A 23,415-nucleotide genomic window follows, 5' to 3' on the forward strand; every position below is an offset into this window, starting at 1 on the left:
TTTTTTCATTTTTGACGGATTTATTTTTAAAAAATATATTTTTTTTATTGGGTTTAATCACAACAAAGAAGCATCATAGGAGAGAAGATATTCTCATCAACCAACCTAAAAAAAATAGATTTATTAGCCTAGATGGTAAACCAGAGACAAAACTTTCCAGGAGACCGCTATTTTTTTCAATATTAAACTACAAAGCGACGAAATTTTTAGACAATAGAAAGTTGCATGAAGTGCATTTAACGAGTTTGAGTGCAAGCATAAGTTACAACAATACCATCTAACATATATAATTTTGTATTACAATAAATAGCAATCAATTAGGCACCAGCAGAATAGTCATCATGTTGTTTTTGTAAAAACGGGACAGCCATATATGTAAGATGCATATATCCAAAAAATTTGATTTCAAGTCTTTATTTTATTATTTTTAAAACTTACTGTTAGAAAACTGAAATTCTTTCAAATATATGTCCTACAGATGTAGTTTAAACTAATAAATAGAAAGAAAAAAGCAGTTCACTAATTTCAAGTTTAAATGCATTTCGTGCAACTACCCCTTTCTTATAAAATCTTTAAGAAAATGAACTAATCCACGTTTGTACCAATTGATGTACAGTACACTTTTTTACCAATTTTGTGGTCAGATTGTTCCTAAAGATTGTTTTTTTTATTGGTCTAAGAATCGTGCACTTCGACTTATTACGAATATTTTGACTACCTGGTGATTAACGACACCTTGATATAACTAAAGCGTTTGATACAAATTCAAAGTATTAGATAATTAATCGAATCTAGACCAGGGATCTAAAGGTATTGGACATTGGCCGATAAATTAATGTACATGCCTAATGATGACGCACAAAATTAATCCTTCTGTAGAATTAAAATTAATGGTTGAAACGTTTGAATACTCAATTTAATTAACTAACCAATCAAAATTCAAATAAGTCCACAAAGTTGTTAAGTCATCGAATAAAAAAAACCTTAATTTAAAACTTTGGGGACTAGTGTAATAAATTGCCCATTATACCCTTTCTTAAATTTAGACAGACAAAAAAGGGAAGTGGGATGAAGTGAGCAAATAATCCTGCCTTGAATATAAAAATAAATTATCTCAGTACCTAAACGAAGCTTCCCCAAAATTTAGAACTCGATATCTTGATGGACAAACAAAAAACCTTTCTTTATAAATTGATTTTACCTTCTAGTACTTGTTTTTCTTGATGATTGAAGTCCTTTGGGGCTTTGGCTAAAAACGAAGAAAAGAAAGGTTTCATTCTGTTATACATCAATTCCAAATCAATGATAATTCTAAGGTTTTTGATAGGTTAAATGAGGATTAGATGATCGTCCTGTCATGTAGAATTAGAGATTCCCATAAGCGTCTGAACGTCCACGAAGGTTGGGTTATAAAAGAAATGCCTTTCAATTTTTTATAATTTTTACAACAATTAAGGGGTATAATAGGCAACCAGAAAAATGCCTCTCCTGAAATATTTTTATAGGTGGAGGGTAAGGGTGGGGGGTAGATAAAAGTAGCCTTCCCCCCAAAAAAAAATAAAAGAAGACAAAACTTGTCATTATGAACTCATGTCACTTGCAAACGGTCAAACATCCAACTACTTGTTATATAGGTTGTTATTATATCATCCTGAATACTTACTGGTGAATGTTTAAAAGACTTGAGAGTGAGTCTGTATACTTTATCTAACATGTAATCCTCAGATGTCAGCAGTATTCGAGCCTAAAAGTAATACAGTTAATACACGATTTAAAAAAAAAAAACAATAGTTCAAAAGTTACTGGTAACCTTTCTAATTAATAGATATTTAACTTTTGACATGCCGAAGAAGTTTCCCTAAAATTGCCTAGCGGCCATTAGACCCCCCACCCCTTCGTTTGAACTGAATTGAAAACAAGGGGGGGGGGGAGGTTTAATTTTTCGAGTTTTTGAGTTTATCTAAGGATTAGAATCCCCGCAAGGAAATAAGAAATAAGGGGGGGGGGGGGAGGACTTTAAAATGTACCTCTCCTATTTTGTCATCCTCCTCTTTATCTTGAATATTGTCATCAGAATCAAATACTTGTAGAACCAACTCTCTGATCACGTTATCTTTAGGCATCTAGAAATAGTTTGGCAATGTTTTAATTATTAAACATGGATGACAACATCCATAAGTAGCGAAGGACAAAATCACGAAAACTTTCTGCTTCACATATTTTTTTTGATATTTTGTAGCATGACTGGCAGACCGACGGACAAAGTAAATTTTATACCGGATGTTCATTAATATAGGGTATCTTCACACAAAAAACAGCTGTCTATCTTGAATAATAGCTTAGAAAATTACAAATTCCCCATAGCGTTACGGCCGGACAGACAAAGTGAATTATGTAGTAGCAGTGGTAGTAAAAAGACAATTATAAACAATGCAATGGTAATGAACTTATTTAAGATAATTTATAAGCTAAATTAAAGGAAATAAGAAAGAAAAGTGTAATTAATTTATTGAGAAAGAGCTCAAGTAGTAAAACTTTAATGTCTGAAGGACAGACAGAAACTTTAAAGTAAAAAACAATGTGTTTTAGAATTAACATAAAATTGTATGGCGATTTTACACAAAGCGCCTGTCGATCTACTATGTCCAATCTTTCGGGACAAACCATTACCCAAAAATTTCGATTAATTTCAAAACTAAGGTAGGGAGGGTAATCAGTGCTTAACAAGGTACTTTGGGTGATATCACTATTGCATTGGTTATATTTTACCAGAAATTGGTAGGGTCGGTTGAACACTGGGTTTAAATCATCCTTTTTAGTTTCTGTTCTGATACCTTCTTCTTCTCCTAAATTAAAATTATATAGTAACAATTAATTAATCTTATTAAAATGCAAAAAAAATGTGAAAACATAATTGCTTTGTAACCGCATTATCACAGTAAATAAATGACAACTAAAATTTGCGACATCTTTTATCCTTATACTAAAGTAACAGGATGTTTGTGTGTCTATGTGTTTGTTTGTTCCGAAGGATCTCGCAAACCGCTCAACCGATCGGGTTCTCCTTAACAGAGTAGCTTCTCATAGGTCCCGGGAAGGTTTATAACTATTTTCTTGAGGGATGGGACACCTCCAACCCCCCAAAAAATGAAAAATACCCCCCCCCCCAAAAAAAAAAATCAAAATTAAAAATGAGGGGGTGGGCACTTTTTTAAAAAAATCTAAAATAAGAAATTGGGTTATTAAATTCGACTACCCCCTCCTCAAGTGCCCCTAGAGGGCTCTAGGGACGTAGCCGCTAGTTACACATAAATTGCCAATTTTAAATAGTTAACAATCGGTTTGCTTAATAGTTACTATATAATTCAATCTTTGTCAGTCCGTAACGTTTAGTAGAAAATGTAATTTTCTTGGCTGTCATTGAAGATAGATTGCTGATTTATGGCTTGTTTGGATGTAGCCAACCTTTTTAAAAATTACCTGGAATAAAGAATATCTTGACATACGGATCGGAAAGACTTCCATCATCATTTTCATCCATATTGGGCAAGTCCTAAATAGAAACAGTTTATTTGGTTCTTTCCCTCAAAGTGCCTTTTAATCACTGAACCCCTCTAGTTCTTAGAAATAAATTAAAGGGATATAAGAAGTTTTCCCCATGTGCCTAACCCCTTCAAAGGGCTAAAATCAAGAGGCATAAACATGCAATGGCCTAACCCTCCGGGGCTACCCAGAAACTTAATATAATCTAGCAGAACCTAGACAAACTACCCTCCATCGCATTTCCAGTAAAACGGGAGGGGGGTTTGGAGTAGTTGAATTTCTTCGCCAATAATATTTAGTCACTCATGACCAAATTTTAAAAATAGAGTATTATTTCTATGATTCATTAAAATTGTGTATCCAATTAGCTGCAAAGAGAATAAAATTCATATTGCTACGGACAGACAGACATTTGTAATTATAGAGTATCATCGCTACTACATATCTACCTTGCAGTCTATGATGGTAAGATTCAGCTGTTTGGATCCATCCACCAGCTCACCTTTCACCTTTAAATCCAAGTATAACTATTTATCATTTTATATAAGTAACAGGATGTGTGTCTGTGTGTAGCAAATTATCTCGCTGATCGCTGAACCGATACGGTTCTTCTTTTCTCAGATTCCCTGGGAAGGATAATTGTTTGTGGGGGGAAGGGTACTAAAATCCTCCAACAAGAAATCGCCTCTCAAGTGCCCCTAGAGGCCTCTAGTATTAAGTAAGTAACTCAGAGAATTTTATTAAATCTTGAATAGTTTTTATAAATCAGCAGTGTCTAAACTTTTGCACAAATGACTTTAAATTTTATAAGAGATATTTGTATATAATTGTCTTATCCCTCAAGATCCTTTGGTACAGACGATGAAGACCAAACTGCATAACTTTTGTGTCACTTTTGATTCCTGTGACGTCATATAATGAGGAAGATGAGAGGAGAAGTGGGAAAGAAAACCCCTAAAAAAGAGATGGAGAATATGACTTCAAAAGTTATGCAGTTTGGTCGTCGTCGGTACAGACAGACAAAGTAAGTTACAAAGATTCACTACTGTTAATTTTTTGGGAAGGGGATCTCCTTGGATTTCAAGACATCATCTAGAGAACCCGCTTGTAATGGGATGCCATACTCTAACGCCCACTACAGAATTATAGGTTAAGTATTAAGTAACATTCTATAGAAACCTGCAACCTATTGACTGCAAGACATTTGTCTGAATGTCCAAACAGCATCGTAATGAGTAGCACCTGTTTATGTGCTAAGGCATTCCACCTAACTTAGTGTCTTGCACCAGATATAGCAACAGAAGGTACCGTTTTAACATCTCTAGTATTATAATCAACAATGAATAACTTACCCTTATCTTGATGCTACCTCTATGAAGGGGCTCATGGGAAATTCCTCTAAAAAATATTCATTAACACATCGTATTATAGACAGCTTCTGCTGGTTTTGATTATAATATTCATGAAAAATTGCCTGTAATATGATACCTACTATACATAATATTTCAGTATAGCTGTAAACCGGTTCTAATCTAGCGGATATCAATCCGTTTCCAAGCTATAGGTACTAAAAATTCTTTTTTTTTCATTTTGATAAAATAAAACCATTTTAAGTAGTTACAAAAGTCTAATCCATAAGAAAATCAACAATCTAATTGTTACCCGTCAATTAAGTAAATGAACATTCGGACAGAAGGATCCTATTAGAAGAATATCTGCACTACCAAAAAAAGGTTTTTAATGAAACAAGTAATTAAATTTAAATTCTCTGTATAACAGTTCCATGTTACCTTTTGTAAGAAGAGTTAGAAGTTCTTGAGTTGAATGACTTCAGTGGCTAAAAAACATAAGTTGTTGCAAATTTGATTTTACGTTTACACAATAATCAAATAATCAGAGCTTTACTGCTGCATATTCAGCCGCGAGGCTGTATTAATGCATGGGTGTAATAAATACAAAGCCATACAACTGTCTCTGATGTTAAATCAATGGTTCTCCTATAAAGTAAAGGTTTAAAGCTATTTTGATTTGGTATAGGTTACCACCATCCTCCAATGAGATATCACCTGCAGACAAAAAATGTAAACCAATTAATTTTGTTTTTCTTTTTTAAATGAAAAGAAGAGGGGAGTCGCTCTTCCCCTTTCTTACAGTGCCACTAGATGCCTCAGTGGTGATAAACAATCTTTTTTATAACACTACAAAACCGACATCCCAAAGACAGGCAACTAGGCTCTAGCAACATCAATAGTAGCTTATACGGTTGAGATTAATAAATTTTTGTCTGCTTGCAAATTGCTTCCTTCTCTTTTGTAGCGACTTGGCTGTGTTAATAATCCCGACACTATTCGTAATTTTCAAAGACCCAATTGAAAGTCGGCATAGGGTCCTCTGGAAGGGGACATACAGTTATTTAACCCCTTCCCCCTCTATTGCTTTACTTTAGTGTTGAAATAAAAACTTACTGGAGTTACACTCATTGGCTTCAGCATCATTAAATGGGATGTTGTACCCATCGTGTTGTCATCCTCTTTCAACATAAGGCGAGCCTTGAAAAAATAATAAACAAAAATATATTAAATGGTTAATGAGACATAAAAATTTGTCCAACGTAACCCATAATGGTCGTTGGGGGGGGGGGGGGGGGGGGTTAAGTCAAGTTAAACCGATTTTTTTTGTCACATTTTGACTATGAGAAAAATGTGTTTTTTATTGTCAAAATGTAACCAACCTAAAATATCGTTTTGAAATGCCTATAACTTTTTTGTTATTGAAGCTGAAGGCTTCCAATTTGGGGTATTGGGTCTACTTGTGATAGTCTTTTAGCAGCTAAAGCGATGTTTTTCTTGCAGTGTTCCTTTAAGGACAACATATTTTTGTGGTCACTTTGATATTTTTTAAGGTTTGAAAATCATAATGCAAGTAATTCATCTAATGAATTCCAAACTCGCTTACAAACTTGTTAAGGCATAATAAGTAATTTTTTGCTAAATAAAGCAAAATTTTTTGAATATAAATGGAATCTGACAAAAGGTAGTTGATTTGATAAAAGTGGAATAATCGAAACAAAACTCACCTCCCCAATCATCTCATCATTTCCCCTTTCTTCGTTGGAAGAGTCAAAAACTTGTAGCACAATCTCCTTAGTTTCTCTCATTCCTGGAAGCTAAAATGTTACATTAGATTAAATAATAAAGGCTTGCTTACTTAATCTATCTCCTACTTTGATAATTAAATCTTTCTTTTAAATAATATATGACTGGCAATTCAGAGTCCATTTTTGTACAGTACATATTTGTACATTTTCAAGAGTTTATTCAGAAAAATTTTAAAAACAAGATATCTTTAAAACCAAATATTAATTCAACTTTTTTTGTGTTTGTTTGCTTTTTAAACTTCCTACTTTCTCAAGCTAACATATTCTGCCGGTTACGCCCCTAGATACCTCTAGGGGCATTTGGGGCGTGGAGTCTATCATCTCCTATTTTTTAATTTTAGTTTTAAAAAGAAAAAGTAAAAAGATGGGGGAGGGGGCATTATTTTTTTTCCAGAGGTGGATTCTTTAAAAAAAATTGTTTTCGTGATAAATCCACCAAAATCACATTAAAAATTTACAACAAAAAACATAACATAAGATTTTATTTAATTTTTGTAGATTTTTCATGTGATTTTGGAGTATTTTTCATGAAAACAATTTTGCCCCACTAAGCGATTAGTGGAGCAAATTTTTTTAAAGAATCCACCTCAGGACGATTTATAAACCTTTCCAGCTTCACTGTAAATTAGAACCATAATGGTCCTGCAGTTAGTAAGATTCTTCGGTACAGACAGACAGGCACACACACACACAAACATCTTGTTACTTTTATACAAGGACAATAACACAACAAAATCTGTAAAAACAATAATACTTACAACAAAAGAGAATGTCTTGTTGAAAACAGGATTGAGGTCGTCTTTGATGGTGTCAGTTCTGATTCCTTTCTCCTCCCCTAAACACATGCATGTAATATATGTGGATATTATGATAGGGGATATATTTTAGGTACCTACTATAGCTATAATTTATTGGCCAATATGTCCCTCCAGAATGAGTGGAGGGGATTAGGTAAAAGGAGATGATGAGGTGTATTGTTATATTAGACAGCTAGAAATACTATTTTATTAGAGTGGACAAAAATATGGTGCAATATTCAACTAATCATATATCGATTCTTAAACATAATTTTCTTGAATCAATGCAAGTTCTCAAAAATTGTAATTCAAATTTCATGTGCTTAAAGTACTATACTCTTGATTGTTAGAATATTCATTCCTAGGACCAGTGTTGCGGAGCCGTTTCATTTTGGTGCAGCTCCGGCTCCGCGGAGCCGTCTGTGATGATGGCGGCTCCGGCTCCGACCTAAAATCAAGAAAAAACTCGACATATTTTTTCCCCACGTCTATTTTTGACTTTTGAAGGTTTTAAAAGTTCAATTTTTGATGAAAATGGACTTGAAAAACTTAATAGGGGCATTTGCACATGACAAAACAGAGTTACCAAATTATAATTTATAAAAAAATCTCTTTATTTATCTAGTCCGGAGCCGGAGCCGTTTTTTAACATAAGAATATGGCGGCTCGCGGCTCCGGCTCCGCAACACTGCCTAGGACCATTATATGTACAATGTAATCCATATTAAACATCCTGTATTCAGGTAATTTTTGGTTAGATTTGTACGGGATTTTTATTCAGACTTCTAATTAAAGTGTACATATTTGTTAAGGTATGTAGGGCAGACTGTCTGATATTTTAGCTTTGTTTTTATGGATGTTGTCAGCCTTGTTTATAAATCTGCACCTGGCAGGATGAAAAGCTTGACATAAGAGTCGGTGAGGGAACCATCATTATCCATGTTGGGCAAATCCTGGATGAAACAAAGACAATTATGTTCGTAAGTATCGCAAAATACTTATGGATAAAGAACAGTTAACTGCAATACAGTAATAGAAAAGAAAATTCTTAAAAACTTAACATAAAGAAATACCAATATGTGTAAAATTTATGGATTCAAATTTTTCACCTTAGAAACACTTTGTTTTTACAGTGAATCAACTTAAAGATAAACTGTAAGCCTTAAACCAACTATTTCGAATAACGCGGAGAGGCGCTACTCTACAAACAAAAATGCCTGTCTGTACGCCCGGTTGTAGCTTAATATCTCAGTAACCTCTGTCTGATTGGGCTATGATTTTCATGTTTATTTTGTCTATTTTCTTGGAGGAAGTACATTCCCCACTCAATATTTTTTTTCAGCAAATATTAATTACTAGCGGTTTCGCCCCTGGCCTCTAGGGGCTTTGCCCCAAGAGGTTTAATCAAACCAATTTTTTGTTGTATTTTAGATTTAAAAGAAAAATTAAAAAAAAAAAATTGGGGGGGGGGGGAAATATTTTTTTTTTGGGGGGGGAAAGGTGGGTAGTCGACCCCACTATTTCAATTTTAAAAAATAATTTATTTTTTTTTGGGGGGGGGGTATTTTTCATTTTTTAGGGGGGTTGGGGGTGTCCCACCCCCAAAGAAAATAGTTATAAACCTTCCCGGGACCTATGAGAAGCTACCCTGTAAAGGAGAACCCGATCGGTTCAGCGGTTAGCGAGGTCCTTCGCTACAAACAAACAGACAGACAAACAAACAGACAGACAGACATCGTTCTACTTTGTATTATAGATAGAGAAGGGTCGGGGGGTATGTTGCCCCCACCCCTCTAGGAGCGAAGCTACTTTAATACCTGACAATTGAGAATTGTAACATGTAGCTTCATACCATCGAAGTTACTTATTGGCTCCCTTTGTACCTATGATAACAATTCCATTAGTATTAGTTTCAAGCAAAGCTTTTCTTTATACAGATTAGGTGTCCATGCGTCTGTTACAGAAATTGTGGCAGGGGATATAAGTCGTTTCTCCATGGTCAGGGGAAGGATGGGATAAAGTCATAAGATTGTGAGTATAGGTATATTAGCCAGATGGAAGAAACATTTAATCAGGGTATGCGGGAACCTTTCACAATATTCATGTTTTCTACATTATCCATTGCTACAGATATAGCGTTGTTTGTTAAGAACACAGTAATAGTGTCTGACTGATTATGACGTAACAAAAAAAATTGGCCAATGAGAGGCCACTATAAATGTTACCATTGGTCAATAACGGCCTCTCATTGGCTATTTTTTTTGTTACGTCATAATCAGTCAGACACTATTACTGTGTTCTTTGTTAATCATAATATAATTAATTTAACTATTTCTAACTCTGTATGAACATTCCTGTAACAATTAGAAATAGATTTAAGAATGTAGCAAAAATAGATTTAGACACATTCAAAATTTTGATATTTTGAAATTAGCTTGTTAAAATGTTTTTATTATTGTTATGTAAGTATGAATTAAATAATGAATTCAATGCAATTTATCATTGCAAACTTTTTTGTCCGTTGTTTGTATGCCCTAGTTATTTCTCGCATCGTATTATAAACACCTTTCCGCGGATATAAAATGTACAATCATAGGATTAAAACCAGTTTTTTTAGCCCAGAGATTTTTATATTCGTAGAAAACTGGATATAATACGACATAAGACATAATTTTTTCTTATGGATGAGAACCGGTTCTAATCCACAGGATATTAACCGGTTTTGAATGAATACGAGAAAAATAAATCTCACTTCGAAACTGATGGAACCAAGATTTTTTTCAGGATGCATTGTGATAATTCTATTATTTTTATCTAAATAATATTCAATTATTGACCCGATATATGACATAAAACCTGCCCTGGGCTAATTACCTTACTTCGTAAGGGCAGGATTCTCTTACAAATTTAATGATCGTTTAGTCAGGGTTCGGAAGCCGCGCCTCAGCCGCCCATAAGCCTCAGTTTTAAACCTGCTTGTGAGCAGAAAAAGAAATTTTTGAAAGAAGGATTGTCTACTAAAGATACAGTTTTATACATCCAGCTAAATTTTATAGTGATAAAATGACGATTTCACTGAGGCTTACACGCGGCTTACGCGCGGCTTCCGATCCCTGGTTTAGATCATTCGCCTGTAATGGGATGCGATACTCTAGACACCCAAGCATATGAAGTTAATTAACATCCAACAGACAACCAACACTTTGACAAACCTAGTCGACATTAAATATCTCACTATATGGTTTTAGGCTATTATACAGAACCTTTAGTTGAAGTATAAAAATAACTAAAATATTATTTTTTCGAGGGTTTATTATTAACTAAAAATATAAAAAATGTTTAAGAAATGTTATCTTTAGCGATAATAAATAAATAAAATAAGCTTTGAAGGTTTTTTCAAAGACATTTTTATTATACTTGTTAATATTTTTTTATCTTATACAAGGACAATTTTAGCCATTGGTAGAGAAACAACCAGGAATAAAGTATAGCCAACAAGAGAAATAAATCTAAAATAAAATTTGAGAGGGCAAACAAAAAGGTCGTCTGCAATGTGTCCCCCCCCCCCCATAAGAAAAAAAATCATGAAACCTTTACAATTTTTTCTTCGATTTAATTCAGTTGTAGGTTAAAGCTTTAAAAACTCTAAAAAAATAGTCAATTAATTTCAAATATTGGTTTATTACACGCTTTTTTAGATCAAACATTGGATGGTTTTCAAACCCCCCAGCTCCACAAAAACATGACATATAAAAAAAACAAGCCAGGTAGTTGAAATTTTTCCAGGGCTGATTTCTAAAAAGTAAGTTCTATAACCTCCCCACATCTTTCTTGAAGTGTAAATGGAAAAAAAAATGTCTGCCCTATAAGAAAAAAAACAAAAGTTTTAGACATTTATATCAAGATTAAATCCTGAAATTTTCAAAATATTCTAACGAGGGTTTTTTTGAGAAAATTATATTTGAAAATTTCAAGTTCATTTTTCATCCCCTAGGAGTTATTACATAATCATGACAAGAAAAACAAAGATTATTTATTAAAAATTCTGAACAAGTTTGCTTTTATAATGTTCTTCATAAAACCACTCCTGAAGGGAGTTAATTAATGGACATTTTTATCAGTTGCTTTGCTAAGGTCACGGAAATTCAGCCTTAAATAAATCATATATAGAGAGGTTTTATGAATGACTTCATAAAAGCAAATTTGTTTAAAATTTTAACTGAATAATCTTTGCTTTTCATTTTTTTCTTCTTAAAGGGCAGACATTTTTTGTTTTCCAGATGTGTCCCACAAAAATAAAAAGCCATTGAAAGGTCTTTATGAAGCTTGACAGACAGACCGACTACAAATCTGTGACTAGTAGATAAGATTCGCTTTTTAAAATATTTTTTATATGTGAAACTTTCTGTCAGAAGCTTGTATCATTTTGATGTCAATACAGGTATGTACTTCAGACTATCCATATTTTGTCAGGCATAAAAAACTTTTTTTTTAATCGTAACTTTTGTATAATATATTAAAGAATTGCATGTCGATATTATATCATTTACAACCACTTTTTGAAGCCATTAAGTCGACAAAAAATTCTTAAATTTGGGCGTTTTTTATGGCGTATACATTTGACACAATTGTATTCATAATATTAAGTCGATACTCTTATGTTGACATAACAACAGCACTAAAGCTTAACAGGGTAGATTAACTAAGCAAATAAGAAAAAAAACTTTTGTTTAACATACATTTATTTTTATACCGATAACAATAATTTTTCTAAAAATTCTAATATTTTTGTACATTATCATAGTAACATTTTATCATATTTTTTTCAGTGTGGATTTTGAGGGTACTGCTGAATACCAGAGCGAATATTTCTTATTGTTTTTTTTTTGTAGATTTGGTTTTAGAAGAAAGTAAAGCGGTTTCAATTTTAAAATCTCTCCAGGACCTAAATGAAACTTTCTTTACGAGTAGAAATATAAAAAAAGTAATAATAATGATAAACAAAACTTCACCCTTGGGTAAATGGTTAAGGAAAAACTCATTTCTATAAAAAAAAACCATTAAAAAGTTGTCTCTAGTATTAAGAAATTCCCTCAAATTTCCAATCATTAAATGGGACAGAGCGCGCAGCGCTATTCTGACATTTTTAATACTTAATTAGCTAATAAAATCTGGATTTATTTAGTTCATATCTGTTTTTGTAAGTTGAGACACTTAATGCAGTTAATTTAAAATATTTCATAGAAAAATGAAAAAAAAAATCCTGGCATGTCTATCATATAACATATTCTGATAATGATATAATGAATTTGACTATAGTCATAATAACAATAAAACGTTGAAGTCATGTAAAATGAAATTTTTTGTTCTTCAGAGTGTAACAAAGCATTTGATTGTATACAAATTGCAATTTTAAACTTCAAATTAACTGCGCTAAGTTTCCAAGCTTATAAAAGTTCTTTAACGAATATTTCTATTATATTTAAAGGATATTTTTTTTGCAGGAATAAAGGTTCCAGGACAAACGCAGGAGTGTTAAAATATTAATTTAATTAAGTATTTCTATGCAGATTAGGTTAGGTTAAGATATAAATGTACAAATACGCCCCCTTAAGGCAGTTAAAAAACCTAGAAGATGGTCTAAAATAGGTTAGGTTAGGTTAAGTGTCCACTCCTGCGTTTGGCCACTCCGAAGTTTGGGACTCCTGCGTTTGTCATAGGACCTAATAAAGGAATAGGACACTGGACGATAAATTAATCATTTAAAGTCCATTGTCCTTTCTCTCTCAGGTTTTAGGCAAGAAAGTAATTTTTACAAAAGTTAATAATAATTAATAAATTCACAAAATACTTTAGTTCAGAATATTAGCTGGACGTTATATATTATATATGGTTGTATCACAATGTGTTTTAGGTTAATATTTTATTTTATACATATATTACATGATTTAATATAATCAAAATTCTACTTTATTTTCAAAATTATTTTCTTTAGATTGGACGGCTTTTTAAAGGCTGTGTAAGCTATAATACTGCTTAATTTATAATTTTGCGATTAGCCCAAAAGTAGCTAAGCTATAATAACAAATAAATGCAAAACAATTAACATAAAACGACTTGATTACATCTAAAAAAAGGCAGGTAGACATTTAGGGCTTATAAAAAATGACGACATACTGGCCTACCATTGGTCAATCAAAGTGTATACTCGCCTGTAATTTAATCTGTGTATTGGCCAATCATTGGTCATTTGTATTGTATAACGTCATTCTATAGGCACTATAAAGAGCTTCCAAAAAACCTACCAAAAAACTATGTATTGTCTCAAAATTATATGAAAACATAAAGTCTTGATAAATAAACTGCCGACATTTAAATTGTACGAGTTATAGAGTAGACTTACTTATTAAATTATTTCACAAAAAAAAACAATTGTCTAGCATTTAAAATATTGAAAACTGGGCATATGATAAATATAAAGGCTAATATTGGCCTTTCTTTGGTTTTATAAATTGACTTAACATAATATAGGCCTTTTTAAACGACTTTGCTTTTTTACTGGAAAAAGGGACTTTCCACAAAATTGATCACAAAAAGAATATGAAAATAGTATCCAACAGTTTATAAATGATTATTTCGTGTTTAGTCCCTTTTTTCTTAAAATTTTAGGCCTTTTTTTATCTAGTTTTTGACTAGTTTTCTATTGCTTGTTTTATTTCAAAATTCATGATCTTTAGGCTGTATAAAAAACACAAACATACAAAATATATCACATAAATCATATAAAATATAAATATTCTATATCAACTTTCGTTATATATTTGTTAGATATAATATCAATGAATCTTTTTATTTCGTTGATATTTTATTTTTAAACTAAATTTCGGTTCAAAAATGGCATTAGGGCAAAAACTTCTTTTAAAGTATCTTTTTAATTTGTTGCCCTAATAAGCTTTTTTGAACTAATGTCAACGTTTTTTATAATTATTACTTTTTATGGTACATTCACAGGATTTAAGAAGTACTTTTGTCTGAAGAAAAACTATTTCCTCTAAAAGTTTAACCATGAAAGAATTAATTTGAGTAAAATAAATCCAAACATAATCAGTTTTTTTTTATTTTTAGGGTGCCCAAATCGTTCGCACCAGTGTTTTGGAGAAAACAAGGATGACAACATCCATAAGAATCGAAACCCCAAAAATGATCAATAGTTCAGCAATCATGAAAAGATATAGAATATGCGACTACTTAATAGTAAAAATGACGAAAACAAAATATATCTTGGTGTATGACAGATAGACCAACGGACCAAGTAAGTAAAAGGGTATCTTCACTTAAAAAATCAATAAGCAATTTATCTTAAATATTATCCGTAAATTAACATTTTTCCAAAAGTAAGAGATGGACAGACATAGTAGAATAAAAAAAGTTTATTTACGATAAAGTTTTTCTTCAGATTTTATACTTCTTAATGCAATCCATAGTAAAAACAATCAGCAAAATAAATCCGCTGATTTAATTAGAAAAAAATAACAAAATTCACTAAATATCACAATTATAGGTAGCTAAATGTTACTTTTTCATTATATAAAAAAAAATATTTTAGATTACTTCAGAAATTTAAAGACCTTTTAAATACATTTTTAGGGGAGGGATGCATTTTAATTGTTAGGGTGGGTTTTTATTAGAGAGAATAGTTATTTCTCGCATCGTATTATAAACGGCTTTCCGCGGATATAGAATGTACAATTATAAGATAAAAACCAGTTTTTTTTAGCCCCGAGGTGATTGTAATTTTTAATATTCGTAGAAAGCTGGATACAATAGGATGCTAGACATAGTTTTTTCGTATGGATGAGAACCGGTTCCTATCCACCGGATTCGAATGAATACGAGAAAAGGATTTAAAATTATTTTAAAACAAATTATTTATTTTATTTTAAGTACTATAAATAAATATGAGCAAATTAATTTTGTATTGACTATTAAACACTTTTTATTTTTCTATAATGGTGTTAAAAGGGGGGAGGCGGATGTGCCACTTTTTGAAACCAAAACTAAAAGTCAAAGGAACTTAACTAAAAAAAGAGTTACAGGTCTGAGATTTTGCATGGCAGTTGCTTTATAGGGTTACAATATGGAACAGTGAAGAAACGGCGGTGCAACCGCCGAAAACCGCCAAGAAATTGCAAAAACAAAATTGGCGGGAAACGGCGGTTTTCGGTTGCGCCACCGTTTCTTCACAGTTCCATATTGTACCCCTAAAAAGCAACTGCCATGCAAAATCTCAGACCTGTAACTCTTTTTTTAGTCGAGTTCCTTTGTTGTCTTTTAGTTTTGGTTTAAAAAAGTGGCACATCCGCCTCCCCCCTTTAAAGGATACAAATAATTATAATATAGGAATGTTTGTTTGCTTAACTAAAAATTATTAAAAATCACAAAACTCACTTAATACCCTATTTTCTAATGGTATTAATTTTCTGAATTGTTTATGGTCAAGAGTGCTGTGAGTTCGAGTCCAATTCTCCTTCCTCTTCAAGTTCCTGCAATAAAAAAAATCTTATACTAAAGTAACAGGATGTCTATGTGTTTGTGTGTTTGTACCGAAAGATCTCGCTGACCGCTGAACCGATCGGGTTCTCCTTAACAGGGTAGCTTCTCATAGGTCCCGGGAAGGTTTATAACTATTTTGAGGGAGGGTACCACCACCCTCACAAGAGAAATCACAATAAAATCTAAAAAAAATGAAATATTTCCGCCGCATAGTGTCGCTAGCGTAGTCGCGCTGCGTAGAGACATGAATTTAACAGCTGATAACATAGACAAATTATTTCTCAAATTAGATATTTAAAATAAAAAAAAAACATTTAAATGCCACTAGAGGCCTCTAGGGGCGTAGCCGCTAGTATGATATAAAGAGTTAGCTTGAAATGTGTACACAAATATTTCAGGGAAGGAGGGATCTTTTGTCAGTCAGTGAGGGAAAATTTATATTTACAGAGATACTTTGCATCAAACATTTACAAAATAAAAATGGAAAGAACAAATTTCTTCTTAAGTTGCGAATTAACAATCAAAACCCAATAATTTGTGTTATACAGTATAGTTAGCAAAATAGGATCATGGGAAGAAAAAAATGTAGCGAGTTTCGATGTTTTTAAACAGAAGCTTTTGATAGGTTATTTAAGTTAGGTTAGGAAAATGTCAATGATTGCCCCGCATGATTAGGAAATTGGCCCCGCAGGATAAGAAATAGGAGAAAAGCTACTGTGAAAATACGACGACACCCGCTACTTATTTTTCTTTCCATGATCCAAAAAAAAAAAGATTTAAACTTCTACTTAAACATCAGTAAATTAGAATTTAAACAACCACAATAATTTATACTCCATTTACACATCCGTGAATCTCTGAAATTAATTAGACACTCCTTGATTGAACTTAACTTGTAAAATGTCAAAGATCATTAAAATTCAAATTTTATATTTTTCATTAAATCAAGAATTAAATAAAAAACTAGGTGGGTAGGTAGATAGGTGCCCAACCTAAAAAGAGCATAGCAAGCACAGAATCAGATCCCCCCCGACTTATTTATTTTATGCCTATCCCGTGCGGAACACAACCCTGCCGGGCCTTCTGTACTCAATATAAAATAACCTTACCTTGCTTTAGGCAGCATTTAACACCAGAAAAAAAAACTGCCTTCCTTTATTTTCATTAATTCATGAGAAAATAAGAAGAGTGGGGGGTGGGTATTCTGTGCTCGACTAGGCACTTTAAGGGAAACTACCAAGTAATAAATGAAATAAATGGATAGTTAGATAGATTTGAAGGTAGGATAACAATCTAGATGGATAGCTAGATATTTACCTCCTTAATTGGGGAGGGTCATGGGTTTCCCCCTAGCTTGAGAAAAGCCAAAATTTTGTGCGATTTCTTTCTCTCGGGTTGACTGGAATCAGAATCACCTCCTGAAAACAAAATTGTTGTTAGTTACAATATTCCAAGAGCTACAAAATCATAAAGTAATAAGGTTTATACTAGACTTTTAAGACCAGGACCTTGCATAAAGTGATAGCCTTTTTAAATCTCTTTAAGTCATCCTTTTTTGATCAAATCTTCTAGAAAAAAGGTTTCCTAGAGTATTTCATTGATATGTTTCTGTTAAAGATTTTAAGGGATAAGACAATATGGACGAAATATGATGTACACAATGAATCAGACACAATAAAAACTGTCCCGAATTTGTATTAATTTTGAGGAACACGACTCCAGTTACGTCATATTTTTCTTTCCCGAAAAAGGGAAGGGGGAAAGAAAAAAAAGGGAGGGGGGAAGAAAAAAGAGATGGGAGAAAAGGGGGTTTTCCCTATCTCTTTTGAAGAGATTTTCTTCCCCCCTTCCCTTTTTCGGGAAAGAAAAATATGACGTCACTGGAGTCGTGTTCCTCAAAATTAATACAAATTCGGGACAGTTTTTATTGTGTCAATGAATCATGATAAACAAAATTATATAAACCTTTTATTTTTTTTATGTTGGAAAGTTTGGAAATTTAAATTGAACCAACCAATCAAGATTTAATATATGAATGGTTATATTTAAATTAACTTACAAATTTGATATTAAACAATCTAAGCTACGCTTTTATGTATGTTGCCATCCTTTTATTTATTAGAATTGCATCGTCTTTTAAGCTGAACTGATACGTTTTTTATTCAATTGAATTTTGTTCAATTAGATAGCTATAGGTTAGAGGGGTTAAATTATCAATGTTGTATTTTTAGGCTTCTCTATATCTAGGGTTATCGTTTCAACGAAATTATTTTGTCATACATTCATTACGGGCTTTCACACAAAGTACCTTTTTTAGAATTGAAACCCCCACACCCTTAACTTATTTTGAAAACAGTAAAAGTGTCGAACTTTGACGTCAGAAAAAATAAACAATTAACCAATGAGAGGCCGCAATATATTTTACCACAGTGAATACTGGCTTCTTATTGGTTAATTGTTCATTTTTTCTGACGTCATAGTTCGACACTTTTACTGTTTTCCTTATTTTTGATTAAATTGAAAATTAGGGGGAGGTTGCTATTTTTTTATTAGTTTAATACTTTGGGTCAGGAAAGTTTAGGTTACACTGGATAATATGCAGGGTTTGGGAGTCGTAGGGAGAAATAGGGTCCCCTGCAAGGGTTAGGCATAGGAAAAAACTACCTTTCCATAACCTTAATCTTTAATATTTAAAAAAGAAAGGGGGCCAAGGGGTGAGTGGTATATCGTTGATATATCAGCTATGACCGCTCTTTTCTGATTTTAAAGATGCAATTGAAAAAAATATGTTATAATATTTCAGTTATTACCACTTTTACAAGGGGTCATAATGTCGACAAAAAAAAAACAAAAAAAAACATTGAAAACTGTACTCTACGCAGGGACAAGGGAATGATATTCTGACAAACAATTCCAAAGGAAAATTTCCCCGCAACCCCCTTCCTCTTTTCCTCCCCTTCTTTCCCTTACTTATATAAAACACTTTATAAGGTTTCGTGATTTAATTTACATGAAAAACTTTATAAGGTTTCGTGATTTTTTGTAGAATTTATTGTTATAATAGCTTCCATTGATTCTACGTAACTCTGTTATTTATCCTTGATTTTGTACATCCGCAAAAAAATATGTTAACCCATTAATGCTAAATTTTTAAACAATTATCATATTCAAATAAAAAGGTAACTAATTTATTTTAGGTTAGACTAGGTTAAGATAGGTCTTGGAGAGCCCCAAAGTGTATAAAAATATGGCTTAACGTTGATAAGATTAGTTTTCATTTAATTGGTTTTGATTTTTTAGTGTAAATATGTCCGTTCGTCTGTCCGACCAAGACCGTTCGCCTAAATGACTTATCTACATAAACATATTAAAATATAATTATTCATAAGAAAATGTTATAACTGGGCTACATTTGAATGAATTTATTCCTGATTTTCAGCTGATTTCAAATATTTAAAAGACATGAATATTGTGACAGGGTAATTTTTGTCGTTAATTTAGACTGCTAATATAGTCCTCAGATATTGGTCAATATCCATGATCAGTGGAGGGGATGGGATAAAGTCAATAGTGGTATCGTTATATTAGCCAGCTGGGAGAAACATTCTCAGGGTATGTGAGAATCTCATACAATATCCATGTATTCTATATCCAGTTCGCTTATATTTTGCCGACAATGATAATTTAATCTTTGTTATCTGACACTTGCATCAACACTTTTGCCAATATTAAGCTTTAGATAGTTTTATGTTAATATAATTACAGCAAAATTGTTTTTTTGCTTTTGTTTAATATTATTTGTATTGTAAAAACATAGAATAATAATTACTTTACGCTTCAATATTCACAAAAAAATAAATATTTAAACTATTACTTAACAAGCAAATTTTCAATAATTTTCATAAGGAAATTCTAAGCAAAAAAATTGTCAAAAAAAAGTTTTCATGACTTTTATGACATCATAGGATGAATACGGTAATAGTTATTTCTCACATCGTATTATAAACGGCTTTCCGCGGATATAGAATGTACAATTATAAGATTAAAACTAGTTTTTTTAGCCCCGAGTTGCCGAAGGCAACGGCTAAAAAAACTAGTTTTAATCTTATGATTGTACATTTCTATATTCGTAGAAAACTGGATATAATACGATGCTAGACATAGTTTTTTCGTATTCATGAGAACCGGTTCCTATCCACCGGATTCAAATGAATACGAAAAAATCCTTTAAAAAAATTTATAGACTATAAAAATGTATGTAGAATATACTTGTATATTATGACATGGGAAATAAATTCAGGTTGCTTATACGAACATCATTTATTGGTCATTTTGTTTATCCATTGCATTGTAGGGAATATTGTAAAGGGGGTTTGGGTGGGAAGGATCGTCATTTTATTCCCGCTACAAGTATCACTTTATCAGAGTACTAGCGGCTTCGCCCCTAGCCTCTAGGGGCTTTACCCCAAGAGGTAATTTAAAAAAAATAAGTAGCCCCACTATTTTCTGTTAAAAAAAAAAAATAAGTACCCCCACTAAGGTGCTCCCACTACTTTCTAATTAAAAAAAAAGGAGGGGGGATTTTTTTTTTTTTTTTTTTTTTTGGGGGGGGGGGTGTCCCACCCCCCAAGAAAATAGCCTAAAACCACCACAGGACCAGTAGGTATATACCCTGAAGAGTAGAATCCGATCGGTTCAGTGGTTACCGAGATCTTAAGGGACAGACAGACGGACAGACATCAAGCTACTTTGTATTATAGACATCTAAAGTAAGATCCAAGTATTAATAAATTCATTACTATAAATGTATCTTTCCTTCAAAATTCATAATATATAAGGAACGTTATTTTATTATAAGCTATAACGTTCCTTTTCCTTGATACCAAAGGCAGAATTTTATATTGTATAATAATAACCGATATATTATTACTTGGATGTTGCACCAGATTTTCATGTACTCTAACAAAGTGAGATGCTAACGGCTGGCTAAAATAACGTTACCCCCCATCCAACCCCTTTACCCTATCCCCTCCCATCCTAAAATGGATAAATGAACTGACCAATAATGAAGTTCATATAAGCATGCTAAATTAACGACACCTATTCCCATGTCAATATATCCACGTATATTCTTTATCCATTTCTATAAGTTATTACAAGCTATTACATATATTACAAGCTATAATGATATCAAAGGCTCAATTTTACATTATATTATAATTTGGGCGAAGTTTAATTTACCTGACTTTCTACCAGCTGCGATTTTCTTGTTCATATTCTCCATTAATAATTCCTAAACAAATAATCAAATAAAATTATATTGCTGGCAAATTTGTATTAGAAGGAAAAAAGGAGAAAGGTTAAAATAGCCTAAAACCACCCAAGATTTAAGTTTGAAATAAAATAGCTTTACCAACATCTAACTGTACCTGAACGTCCTATTGCCACTGATCTAGCTGCTGGCTCACCTTCTATCTATCTGTATCTATCTATCTATCTATTTATCCATCTGTATTATTTATCTATCTATCTATCTATTTGTACCTGAACGTCCTGCTGCCACTGGTCCAGCTGTTGGCTCAGACTGACCTTCTGTTGTACAGCTTCCATCAGTTGGGAATTCACCTGAAAATTTTTTAAAAAAATTATATTTTTTTTGGAAAATAAATCTTTTACAACCTGGTTATCTTATTCGTCGACTCAAAAACTTTTTTTAAAATTTTATTGGTTGGTTTCGAACTAACAGTGTCCATACTTTTTAACCAATAATTTTATTATACAGAAAGGATAACAATGAAGCTTTTAAAGGTCCAGGAAGGTTTAAAACTATTTTTTTACTGTCCCAAGAGTTAACTTAAAATATAAAGAAACAAGGATGACAACATCCATAAAAGCGAAGCACTGAAACGGTAGGACAAACACTTGTATAGTGTCAGAACTGAAAAATCAGAATATAAATGAATAAGAGTCAAAGCTAATTGTGAGTAAATTTGTTGAAAAACTTCTTGATACAGGATAATGTTTATGGACATACTTACATTTTTAGGACTTGATTATAGAGTTGCTTTGCTTATAATAATTTACTTTGTTGTCCTAGGAATCAGCAAACCAAAAATCAGAACAATCGGATAATTAAATCACATACAAATTAGTTGTTAAAAATGTAAAAAATCAACATATTAAAAATGGACGTACGGACATTTTGGTTATGATTATCGAGTTGCTACGCTTGCTAAATCGTACCTAACTACTACAAGAATCACCATGCAAAGTTTGAAATCGATAGGACAATTCTAACATGCCTAAATTAATGAAAAAAAAGCTATCCATCTCAGACGTACGGACGTACGCTTTTAAAAACATTTTCTTTGTTAAACTTAAAAAAAAGTGACAAACTATCCGCCAATTTTAAGGATTAAGGCGTTTAAAGGATATTTTTGTTGCAAAAATGAAGAAATACACATGTGCGTAGCTATTCATTGGAGTTTTAAGAAGGGACCTCCCTTGTTGGTAGGGGCGACTAAGAATACGCTAACGAGTAGAAATTCCCCATTAATTTGAGAACGTGTGGTCAAATACTCTTTACACCACCCCTTTGGATGTCCCTGGAAGGCTATTTAAATTTTTTTTCTTGACTTATCCGGTCAAAACTGTTGACATTCTCTTGATATACAATTTCAAGGGTTTATGTCGATTATATGGCTTTAATAAAAAGTGGTCATAGCTGATATAATATAGACATGATACTTTTCTCTTGTCATTTCTGAGATGACATGCTAGTTTTCTAATCTAGAAAGTCTTGAAGAAGAGGTGTCTTAAATAGAAGTTTTAAAGAATGCCATTATCATTACAGTCTCTTAAGTTGATATAATAACAACAGAAAAGTTTAACTGAATTAGAAGACTTTTAACACCCTATTTCTAAAAGCTCCAATGTAAGGGCGTTTATGTTATAAGATTCTTATTTCATTTTCATGAAGAGGTCATTAAGTAAATGCGCTTTTTTAGTAGCGAAGCTACTCTACAATTATCCTGTGTCTGCTTGTCCTTTTTTTAGGGAGCGTTGTACTTGCCCACCACCCTATTATAAAATGTTACTTAAAATAAATACTGTATAGTGCGTTATGTTCAGGGAAGAAGGGAACAATGTTCATGATAATGTTTCAATTCTATGATATATGATTCGATGGCGTAAAATTTCATAAAATTCTTATAAGGTTTTACAAGCTAGAAGTATTTATTGTTTAAACTTTTTACCAATAATTTTAATCCAAAAGCAGGGTTCATATGTTTAACATATTAGGGATGAACATAATTTTTTTTGTCTATTTTCTTATCCCTTAACATCCCTAATTATGCTTAATTA

At 32.3% G+C, this 23,415-nt stretch overlaps 2 protein-coding genes across 2 annotated transcripts in view; both read right to left on the reverse strand.

Moving 5' to 3' along the window:
- LOC145305502 (synaptotagmin 2-like) lies at positions 1 to 10,351 on the reverse strand. The gene is made up of 15 exons (XM_080147131.1): positions 10,250 to 10,351; positions 9,315 to 9,380; positions 8,384 to 8,450; positions 7,459 to 7,535; positions 6,620 to 6,709; positions 6,009 to 6,092; positions 5,334 to 5,380; positions 4,896 to 4,941; positions 3,993 to 4,052; positions 3,481 to 3,553; positions 2,770 to 2,846; positions 2,028 to 2,123; positions 1,664 to 1,744; positions 1,202 to 1,249; positions 1 to 105 (listed from the first exon to the last, which is right to left on the reverse strand). Exons 1-14 carry the CDS (start codon positions 10,346 to 10,348, stop codon positions 1,205 to 1,207), a joined length of 1,008 nt encoding a protein of 335 aa, XP_080003257.1. The 5' UTR covers positions 10,349 to 10,351; the 3' UTR covers positions 1 to 105; positions 1,202 to 1,204.
- A 5,517-nt stretch (positions 10,352 to 15,868) lies between these two features.
- The window catches only part of LOC145306063 (bicaudal D-related protein homolog), a 318,688-nt gene continuing 311,141 nt past the window's right edge, over positions 15,869 to 23,415 (reverse strand). Inside the window, exons 19-22 of the mRNA XM_080147993.1 lie at positions 21,595 to 21,675; positions 21,292 to 21,343; positions 17,368 to 17,468; positions 15,869 to 16,040 (exon numbers count right to left, since the gene is read on the reverse strand). Of these exons, the coding sequence (XP_080004119.1) occupies positions 17,386 to 17,468; positions 21,292 to 21,343; positions 21,595 to 21,675 (216 nt within the window). The 3' untranslated portion in view covers positions 15,869 to 16,040; positions 17,368 to 17,385. The remainder of the gene's footprint in view (positions 16,041 to 17,367; positions 17,469 to 21,291; positions 21,344 to 21,594; positions 21,676 to 23,415) is intronic.

The sequence above is a fragment of the Acartia tonsa genome, chromosome 14 (genome assembly GCF_053477335.1).
Source record: "Acartia tonsa isolate MP-2025a chromosome 14, ASM5347733v1, whole genome shotgun sequence".
Taxonomy (NCBI): domain Eukaryota; kingdom Metazoa; phylum Arthropoda; class Copepoda; order Calanoida; family Acartiidae; genus Acartia; species Acartia tonsa.